This window comes from Nerophis ophidion, linkage group LG06, assembly GCF_033978795.1.
Source record: "Nerophis ophidion isolate RoL-2023_Sa linkage group LG06, RoL_Noph_v1.0, whole genome shotgun sequence".
Classification (NCBI taxonomy): Eukaryota; Metazoa; Chordata; class Actinopteri; order Syngnathiformes; family Syngnathidae; genus Nerophis; species Nerophis ophidion.
Window position 1 is genome coordinate 27,456,957 of NC_084616.1, and position 10,212 is coordinate 27,467,168.

The 10,212-nt window shown below is 41.5% G+C and overlaps 2 protein-coding genes across 8 annotated transcripts in view; one reads left to right on the forward strand and one right to left on the reverse strand.

Annotated features, from left to right (window-relative positions):
• The first annotated feature begins 509 nt into the window (after positions 1-509).
• Positions 510-5,601, forward strand: hmga1a (high mobility group AT-hook 1a). Of its 4 annotated transcripts, none has more exons than XM_061903250.1 (5): positions 510-666; positions 1,416-1,511; positions 2,168-2,254; positions 2,919-2,972; positions 4,015-5,601. In XM_061903250.1, exons 2-5 carry the CDS (start codon positions 1,431-1,433, stop codon positions 4,081-4,083), a joined length of 291 nt encoding a protein of 96 aa, XP_061759234.1. In that variant the 5' UTR covers positions 510-666; positions 1,416-1,430; the 3' UTR covers positions 4,084-5,601. The 4 variants fall into 4 exon arrangements, with proteins under 4 accessions (XP_061759234.1, XP_061759236.1, XP_061759235.1 ...); XM_061903252.1 differs by having other exon boundaries at positions 2,171-2,254; XM_061903251.1 differs by lacking the exon at positions 510-666 and adding an exon at positions 706-853.
• Positions 5,602-6,425: 824 nt separating this feature from the next.
• smim29 (small integral membrane protein 29) overlaps positions 6,426-10,212 on the reverse strand; it is a 16,136-nt gene continuing 12,349 nt past the window's right edge. For all 4 annotated transcript variants that reach the window (XM_061903246.1, XM_061903248.1, XM_061903247.1 and 1 more), the window contains exon 5: positions 6,426-7,575. In XM_061903246.1, coding sequence (XP_061759230.1) covers positions 7,513-7,575 — 63 coding nt within the window. In that variant the 3' untranslated portion in view covers positions 6,426-7,512. The remainder of the gene's footprint in view (positions 7,576-10,212) is intronic.

Consider the following 10,212-nt stretch of genomic DNA (forward strand, 5'->3'; position numbering starts at 1 on the left):
ATCTGTTTTTGTTTACTTGGTAGCCAGTTCAGTTTTAGTTTTGTTCTGCATAGCCTTCTCTAAGCTTAATGCCTTTTCTTAGGAGCACTCGCCTTTTGTTTATTTTTGTTTTAAGCATTATAAATATTTTTACCTTTGCATTGCCTTCCGCTGTTCCTGACATCTACAGAGCAATGGCCTGCTGCCACCAACTGATATAGAAGCCCTAGACAGCACCAACACTCAAAAACACATATTTTTTAGAGTATAATTAATGGTTTGCAAAAAATATTTTTTACCCAAGTAGGTGAAATTAGATAATCTCCCACGGCACACCAGACTGTATCTCACGGCACACTAGTTGAAAAACACTGGTTTAGCGAACTAAATGTGCACATTATTGTGTGCATTGAATGAAAAAGCAGAGTAGTTAGAGGGGAACGCGTGGTGTTCATTGTGTGGCCGAGCCAGAAAGGGAGAGGCATTGGGGGGTTGAGCTCATGCAGGACTGTTGGTGGCCTATTTATCATATCTCCGCCCCTCCCCGGTTCTCCTGCTCTCATGAGGGCGGCTCTTTATATTGCCCTAAAACTCCTCCTGACTGGCGCCTTTTTCCTTTATCTGCAGGAGCGGAGACGCGCATGCTATTTTTAGGACCACGTTGGAAGTAAAGCGCTGTTTCTGCAGGTAAGAAAGACCAACTATTTGGGGGACAAATGCAGGCCAGTGTTTATCACCGCACGAGCTGGGATTTAAAGGGAGCGGTGTGTGTGTGGCGACTAAAATCGGCGCTTTGTAGGTCGCTGCAGGGCTCATTAACTGGCCTTAAAGGGGAGATTTCCCTGTGTAATTCCACCTGGAGGTTAAACTAGAGGTGAGTGCAAATTCGGCGTCTCGCTTTTCACCAATTTTTTTTTGCGTTTTTTTTTTTTTTTTTTTGCTGGTCGGGTCAGAGGAGGCGGCATGCTTTCAATGAGAAGCCGCCTATTGTTGCTGCTAGCCCGCCGCAATGCACGACGCGCACCGCCCTTGGGTCTGTTTTTATTCGGATTCGATTATGTATTACACGTGTGTGCGCTTACAAGGTGTGGGATATTAAAATGCATCGATTAGTGCTCGTTTGCCGGCGAGGTGCCGACATGCACGGACCCCCCCCCCCTCCCCTCATTGCGATCGGTACGTGAACGCAACGCGGCCTGCACAGCTCATGGCTGCAGACCGTCGTGCACCCTGCAAACCGGTTTACAATAAAGATCCTCATGGCGGAACATGCCAAATCGAAATAGAGCCGCAAGGAGGGGCTCGTTTAATAGCCGGATGCATCACCGAGACGCCTTTTTTTTTTGCCCCATCCCCCTTTTACACCTCGTACCCCAACCCCCATGTACGTGAGCCCAGCGTTGCAAGTCTGACCAGGTGTGGTTCTTCTTCCCCAGGTGTGAGAAATAAACATGAGCGACAAGCAGACCGTGTCATCCAAGGAGAAGGAGGCGGAGAAGAGGGGGCGTGGAAGACCCCGCAAGCAGCCCCAGGTAAAAAAAAAATTAAAAATACTGTACTCTTAAGGTGCATTCAATCTGTATTCATCAGTTGGGAGAATGCAGCATCATTTTTAGAGTGCTAGTGTAGCCACTACAGATGGCACTTCTGACTTTAGCTCATTATTCAAATGACACATTTCAAGCTTTCAATGCTCATTAAGGCTAAATATTCATGTTGCAACCATTTGCTCAGCCATGATTGATGGGGGTGTTGCACCCCCCCCCCCCCCCCCAACATCAACAAACTTCCTGTGTTTGTCACAAGGACTTGTAATCTAACACCCCCAAACCGGTTTTAACCCTCTCAGGTCCACCTCTGGTCCTTACGTAAAGTCTTCTAAGTTGAGTCTTTCTCCGCAGCGTATTGAATTCCTTTGAGCTGCAGTAGTAAACCAGCTCGAAATTCAATCAGATGCGTCCTTGTGACCTTGCGCACTACTGCAGGTTTTCATGAGAACACTCCAAGGAGGTCGTCCTTCTATAGATGCTATCTGTTGCTAAATACCTTTTCATCGGCATGTTTGCAATGTGGAGGTGTGTCTGCATTTCACTTCAACCCCGCAGTTACATTGAGCAGGAAATAAGCATTGTGTGGAGTTAATCGTACTGTAGTTTTTCTGTTTTGCTAACACCTGTGTCTTGATTAGCAGGAGCCCAGCGGGTCCCCGACTGCTAAGAGGCCCAGAGGACGACCAAAGGGTAGCAAAAACAAGGGAGCCGCCACCAAGAGCAAGGTAGGTTGATGTCTGCCTAATTGGTCCAAACTGAAACATAAGGCCTGCCTCGAACCTCTGCCAGGAATGTCCCCTTTTGTCCCGAAAAATTGGGAACGTTAATTATTTTTAAGACATTTTCTTGACAGGAAGTAGCATGGTGATGCTGGTTGGTACTTCCTGTACTGCAGCATCCTGCAGCTTGTCACGGGGCGATGCAGAGGCTACAAGAGTGTTTCCGCACTGACACCAAACACCCCCTCCTGCCCCCGCCCAGTCCTAGTTCTTTCTCGGCCTGTTGTCTCCATAGCAACAGCTGATTTTCTTCCTCGCCCTAAACCCGCCAACTCCCCCGTGCGCATTGTCCTCACTGCTACTGTATGGTGTGAGGGGAAGGAACGTACGTTTGTGATATAGGTTTAGAAGTGTCGGCCTAGTGGCTGAGGGTTTACGTCTGTGCTTACTTGCACCAGCTGTCTCTAAACTATGGACCAGGTGGCCAGCGAACTGGAGTGCCCTGTGTGCAGTTGGCCTTCCAGCTAATAGCCAATAAACCCAATGCCCCCTTCCATATCTTCTTGCAGAGGATCTGCTGCCACCTACAGGCAGTAATTAGGCGACCTGTTGTCCTGTGCTAGTCATTCCCTTTAAACGTGATTGAAATTGCATTTTTCTTTTTTCAAAGGCAAAGACAGAACCTGCTGCTGGTGCAAAACGTAGAGGAAGACCCAGAAAGGAGGTAAGCATCAATTTGACCTAATTGAATCACATTTAACAGGGATTTGCAGAGTTTAACACACATGCATGCCAAACTCCTTAAAGATGACTCATTTTTTCCCCCCACGCATGTATTTTGATACCAGTGTTTTGTTTTTTTGCGGCGGTATGTCTTTTGAGTTGTTCAATTGGCATTGGCAACTTGTAAGAGTAGCAACCTGCATCAACACGACTTGCATTTTTTAAAAATTTGTGCCAGAAATGGCTTAAAGGGAACAAAGGTCAATATGACTCTAAATCAAACATGGTCACTGGTGAAAAATATTTTTTGTTGGTTAATCTGGACTCTTGTGGCCTTTCCACCAGCTTTCCTTATTTCGCAGGGAATTTATTTGGTGGAACAAATTGGGGATAGGATTTTTACAACTCATGAATTCACTGCAATTGTTGCAGGTTACAAAAGCTCCTCCGGGCTGCTCTGATGTAAGCAGTTTTAAGTGCAGAGACAGCCTACAATTATTTTTTAATATATATTTTTAAATATATAAGTAAAAGTTATTGAATTTTTGAAATGAAATAATCAACATTTTAGCACCCTACTCCAAACATTTCTAGAAAATCAGCACCAAAAATGACCCCAGATACTTGTCCAGTCCAATATAGTAATTTTACTTGTAAGAAGCTTCTTGGCTGGCTTTGTTTTACAGTATCTGTGTCAAAGTTGACTACAGTTTTTTCATTCCCCGAGGAAGTTTTGTGGTTTTGTAGTAAAAGTCTGCTATGCGCGGGAGGAGTTCTGGGCGCCTGGATCGCATTAGTCACATGAAGCAATGGCCGGTAGTTACCCCACTACTTATTTTTATGAATGAACACAGCCAGTTGGGAGTGTGTGAAGGAGGTTGGATGCCTCATTATGACTCATCACTCCGCCATGGGTGACTCACTCTTCTGCTGGTCGCCTTCATGCCACTGTGGTTGATCAAGATTTCGGATAAGGCCGACACGTTGAAGCTTGAATCAGCACTTGTGTTGAGTTCAGACTAAGTTTCTTTTTGTTGTTGCAGGAAAAGGAAGAGAAAGCGTCACAAGAATCATCTGAGCAGGAGGAGGAAGAGGAGGACGAAGACCAGTAATCCACACCGCATGCTACCTCACTCAACATACTGACTTACTGTTAAGAACTGGGCTGTATCTTCAACACCAGTGCCACTTTCATGACCACTGTTCCTGACAGGGCCCTTGGTCAACACGAGGGCCAACACCGTACATTTCTCATGTGATAGCACTGGATAGAACGCTGGACCTTGCTCAAGCATAGATCTAAGTATCACCCGACAGACAGTCCTTTTCTCTATTTCATGATATCACAAGTCTTTTATACTGGACAAAAGTGGGCTCTAGGGGCCGTTTGTGTGTGTGTGTGTGTGTGTGTGTGTGTGTGTGTGTGTTTGTTCTATTTTTCCACCTGAATATTGTTTGTAGAACTTTTTCTTTATTTTACTCAGTGTTACTTATTGGTTGTACCTGCATCTAGATGGTAGTGTGTAGTTTCTCCATGTTTTGTACTGGACAAAGGTAACTTTTACCAATACTTGCTGTGTTTGCGTGATGTTTAACCTCTCCCTTGCATCGTATGCTAGGTGGCGTTTAGGATTAGAACAAGTCACTGGTGGAAATGTTTATTTTTTTATCCCCAGTGTCACCCTGCTCATGTAGTCCTTTAGAATATTTTAGATAATAGCTTCTCGATCCTCTTCCTCTGTCCTTTTCGCGTGTTGGCGTGAGAGACAAGTTGTGTCACTTACTGTTTTTCTTTGTTACTCTCCAGTTTCATACCATTTAACATGTGTGCTGCTTCTTTTCAAGTGTGGGTTTCATTTGAAAATATTGGGTTCCAGGTTGAGCATCAGTGTCTTTACTTCAGGGAGCTTTTACAGACTGTGTTCTTGGGGTTCTAATAATAAAAATCACAAGGGTACTTATGTTTTTTTTTTTTTTCTTAGTGCCACCGAGCTCCCGTCATCCATATCGTAATACGGCTCTATAAAAAGGTTATGTTTTGCTATAAGAACATAAGTGTCAGGGAACTGTCTGTCTTCTTCCACACCTTAGCTACTACAAACCTGGCAAACTGCAACATCTGGAGTTTCATACCTCACTCAACTGCTTATATCATTGCATTTAACTGTTATTGCGTTACCATCGGACAGGTGTCTTTTATTACAGTTTTTTCTATACCTGATTTAAGACAGGCCTCATAACTGCTTGCGGATTGTTGTTTTTTTCCGTTTGTGAAGAAGCCAGGGATTGTCAGCTTGACAATTGTGTTCGTTGACTGTGGTAGTAATTTAGCATGTTTTTAGTTTTCTCAGTGCACTGAAATGTTGATTGGGATTTTCAAGAACAAAGATGGTAAAGGCTGGACGCTTTGGCTCTTTGCTTGGCCAACTTGCGCCCCGTAGTCTGACTTTCGCAAAATCTGATTCATATCACAACTGCCATCTACATCTGTTCATTTATATACTGTAAAATGTTGAGGATGGAATCATTCTTTTTAATGTACGCCGTATATAAATGTACAATGTCTATATTTCTATGGTGCCCTACAATTTGTATGAGACGAAATGGTCAATAAAGATAATTTTCTGTCATTACTGTCCTTTTTTTTTTTCATAGTAAAGTTCAGTGTCTCGACGGGTTTGGAGTTTTTTTGTTTTTTTTATGACTTTTGCCTTTACAGTGTACATACACTTTTACACAACCACAATGGCTTTAAAATAAATCAACATATCAAAGTGCTGTTATAACTTAAATTTAAAATGTTTAACAAAAATATTGCATTTACTGTTTAGGGATTTAAAGTCCAGATAAATTATGCGGATAATATCTATTTACTCATTTAGTGTTTCAACTGACATTTGTAAATATATCTTGTCTACTACTTATGTCCATGGGCTTCATTTACAGAAAATATATTTAATCCAAGTGTTAAAATGGTTATATTGTCAGTGTGTTTGGTTACCCTCAATGCTGTACTGTACCTGTAGCTTTAATTTCGAAATGGTAAACATCAGTATTATGTAACACGACTTAAAGTAACAGCTCTTAAAGTTGAAAGGCTACACTTTAACCACATGCTGATTTATTTAATGGTTTCCAATCTATTGTGCTTCATTTTGTAAACACATAAGAAAAAAACCTTTCACTGTTTTAGGGTTTATGGGTCTTACAGTAGCTGAGTTTACAAACTACATTGGCAGTAAAGGATGTTCAATATTAAATGTGACGTCCCAGTGAAATGTTTACGTTCTAATTGCTATAAATGAGGTGTTCTAAAACTGGCAACCGGTAGCGTATTCATTTAAACTAAAAACTATGTTTCTTGTCAGCCTTCCACCAATATTTTCACTGCGTACACTTCATGATGGTATTGCAGGGCCAATGTTATCTTGCAAACATCTTATTTCAATCGAAAGAAGTTGTTTCTGCTTTTATTGAGATAAACATTTTCATGAGGCACCTTTTGCAGTTCAAAGCAGAAAAAACTAAACAGTGCAGACAAATTCACATCAGTAGCTGTCTATTCAAGATCAGGCGGAATTCAGAGGCTCAGTAACAAGTACATCATTTGTATGATTGTAAAATTAAAATATAGTTTTTGTTAGGAAAACCTTAGCTATTTCACAGGAAATATACATGTAAGGTAATTTGGAGTCATGACAGCAACATCATATAATGTAGAGTATGTCAACAGACTTCCTCTCAGTCGAATTGAATGCATGATTTGCTCTGTAATAAATTGCAACAAAAGGCTAACTAAGGTTAAAGGAAATAAAAGTAGGAGGGTCTGTTGTGTACAGTCAGATTGATGGCATTCATCCCTGGCTGGATGTGTATCCTGGCCGGTGCCATGTCTTATGCACAGGACATATTTGTAGCAGGAGTCATTCAGGGGAAAACTGGATTGGGTTTACTTTCATATTGAGCTGTTCATGCCTTCCATTAGAATGACCTGATTTGGCAAAGCCACAAAATGATCCAGACCAGTGGACGTGGCAGTTCACCACATTGTGTGTGAATAAAAACAAAACCATAGTGATTCCTTCATTGCGTAAGTTAAAAAGTGAAAGTGACCATAACTAGGCCTTCAATAATAACTTGCTTATTCAGAAAGACAATTTTATGTAAATCTGTCTTATGTGCTGCAAAGACATGGACATGTTCAGTAAGTCTCATACCACACAGATGGTTTGAACTTGTTCTACAGTAAACAACTAAGTCATAAGTATCACACCATACTGTCTCTGATATAAATAAAGAACATTTTACAGGCTACGGCAAGTTGCACCTGAACACTGAGCTCCTTAAATTGAGATCAAAGTGAAAGCTCATAAATTATTATTTAACAATAAATAAGTTGAAAATTCAGCATTTGGTATTAGCATACCACAACTATGTTGCCTGTTGTAGTTCATGAATTGGGCAAAATAATAACCATGGCCAAAAATACCTAGCCTGTGTTTAGTGCAGCTACTCCCTGGAGCTGCCATGGTTTCCAATCTTCAAGCATCTTTGGACAGAAGAGGGCGCCGCTGTTGATAACTTCGTGCCCAGCCTTGAACAACCTAGCAAAAGTGAAAACATGTTAGTTAAGGGTTTTATGGGAAATTAAACTAAACAATAATCAGGAAACAGCTCCTCAATTCAATACAAATAATATGCTATTAGTGTTATAGTTTTTTCTTGAACATTGTCAACGGAAGCAGACAAGTGGCCATCAATTTATTAAAGCTGAAGAAAAAAATCATTATGTGTCATGTGCAGCTCACGTGACCACACTGTATCCTTTGCCTGGAAACATTCAAAAAATGGCAGAGCAAAGCAGTAGCGACAGTTCAGCAGAGAAATATCTTGAGGTTATTGCTTCAATGGAGAAAAGTGTACGACGTAAGTTGTCCAAAGTGTCGGAACACTTTACTTTAAAGACTTCAAAGAAGACAGTTTCCTGCAAAATGTGCAGCATGGCCCTCGCGTGGCACGGAAAGACAACATTGCTTCGGGAATACCAGAAGAGGAGACATGGAGTCATGAAGGGAAGAACTCGCGGTACGTAGCTTTAAGTCCAGAGCCCGGATAAACTGATCCGTTGTGTCCGCTTTGTGTGTTTTTAATCTTTTGTTAAAAAGAAGATTTTTTTTTAAGGCAGCCCTGCAGCAACTGTTGTGTATTAACATTCAGAGTGTTAAGAACGTTTTGGAGAGTGCGACGACTTCCATTTTCTGTGTTGTGAGTCGCAACAGGCATTCATTATTTAAGCACGGCAGCTCTTTTTTCTGAGTAACGTTAACGCAGGGGCTGATAGTGTGTCTAAGGCAGACTTGACTCCGTTTTGAGAGAGAAAACACACAGTTACCAATTCCGAAATAAACATAACGGACAGAAATATCTCAGGTTGGATTCATATTGGATCAATGTAGCTGGGCCATATAAAGCTATATAGATCTATTTAGACTTGAGTGACGCTTTAGTATAACTAAACGTTATAAAGGTGGTGGAATATTTCATGCTATTATTCACAGGCAGCCTAAAATGAATCCTTTATTATTCACAACAGAAATGTGTACAATATCTGACCCAGTTCTGATCTGATGAGTTACATTTGTGTGTTATTATTGTTGTATGCTGCAACTCCAATGCCCATTTATTTAATTTAGCTGTTTGTTTTTTTTAATGTGGTGGCGTAGGGCTGGGCGATATGGCCTTTTTTTAATATCTCGATATTTTTAGGCCATATCGCGATATACGATATATATTACGATACTTTGCCTTGGCCTTGAATGAACACTTGATACATATAATCACAGTAGTATGATGATTCTATGTGTCTACATTAAAACATTCTTCTTCATACTGCATTCATACATGCTACTTTTAAACTTTCATAAAGAGAGGGAAATCACAACTAAGTCAGTTGACCAAAAGTGTATTTATTAAAGTTATTAAGCAGTGGCACAATCCATCCCCATCCATTTTCTACCGCTTATTCCCTTTTGGGGTCGCGGGGGGCGCTGGCGCCTATCTCAGCTACAATCGGGCAGAAGGCGGGGTACACCCTGGACAAGTCGCCACCTCATCGCAGGGCCAACACAGATAGACGGACAACATTCACACTCACATTCACACACTAGGGCCAATTTAGTGTTGCCAATCAACCTATCCCCAGGTGCATGTCTTTGGAAGTGGGAGGAAGCCGGAGTACCCGGAGGGAACCCACGCATTCACGGGGAGAACATGCAAACTCCACACAGAAAGATCCCGAGCCTGGATTTGAACCCAGGCCTGCAGGACCTTCGTATTGTGAGGCAGACACACTAACCCCTCTGCCACCATGAAGCCCAGTGGCACAATCATTCATGTCATTTCCAAAACAGAAAGTGCAAGATTGTCATAGACATTTTAAGTGTCAAATAAAAATGAGCTGCATAATAGGAAATCAAGTAGTATTTGTCCTTCACTATGTGGTAGGTTACTACGGTTGTTATTGAATTCTCTTCATTCTGTAGCGAGTGACTTTTCAAATGATGCTACATATTAGCAGTAATGCTACTTTTTATAGCAACGCTTTTGCCCCACACTTGACAAATTACGGTTGTCTGTTCGACATATTCCCACTTGAAGCCGAACCACCGGCAAACGATGGACCCTCTGCTGTTTTTATTGGGATTTAAGTATTCCTTCATTTGTTACCAGATCCGCACCTTCTTTCTCTCGTATTACGACTGGTAGGCTACGTTAGCATCACAGCTAACGTTACCCAGTCTGCTACCTCTCTGCTGGACGAGGGCGTATAGGTATGTGACGTGACGTGTGTAAGTTTGTGCGCCTGCTTGTCTGTGACAAGGAGAGACAGGAAAGAGTGAGAAGAGCCTGTAGTGTAATGCCCGCAGCTAAAAGCAACTGCGTGAGAACGTATACTTGAATATTACGATATAGTAATTTTCTATATCGCACAGAGACAAACCCGCGATATATCGTATATATCGATACAGTATATCGCCCAGCCCTAATTCAGTGTTGACAGCTAGATTTATTTGTGGACATGTTCCATAAATATTGATGTTAAAGATTTATTTTTTTGTGAAGAAATGTTAAGAATTAAGTTCATGAATCCAGATGGATCTCTATTACAATCCCCAAAGAGGGCACTTTAAGTTGATGATTACTTCTATGTGTAGAAATCTTTATTTATAATTGAATCACTT

Coding starts and splice junctions, on each gene's coding strand:
- hmga1a (XM_061903250.1), top strand. CDS start 1,431: ATGAGCGACAAGCAGACCGTGTCATCCAAGGAGAAGGAGGCGGAGAAG. Junction 2,255..2,918: donor GAGCCGCCACCAAGAGCAAG/GTAGGTTGATGT, acceptor CTTTTTTCAAAG/GCAAAGACAGAACCTGCTGC. Junction 2,973..4,014: donor GAGGAAGACCCAGAAAGGAG/GTAAGCATCAAT, acceptor TTGTTGTTGCAG/GAAAAGGAAGAGAAAGCGTC.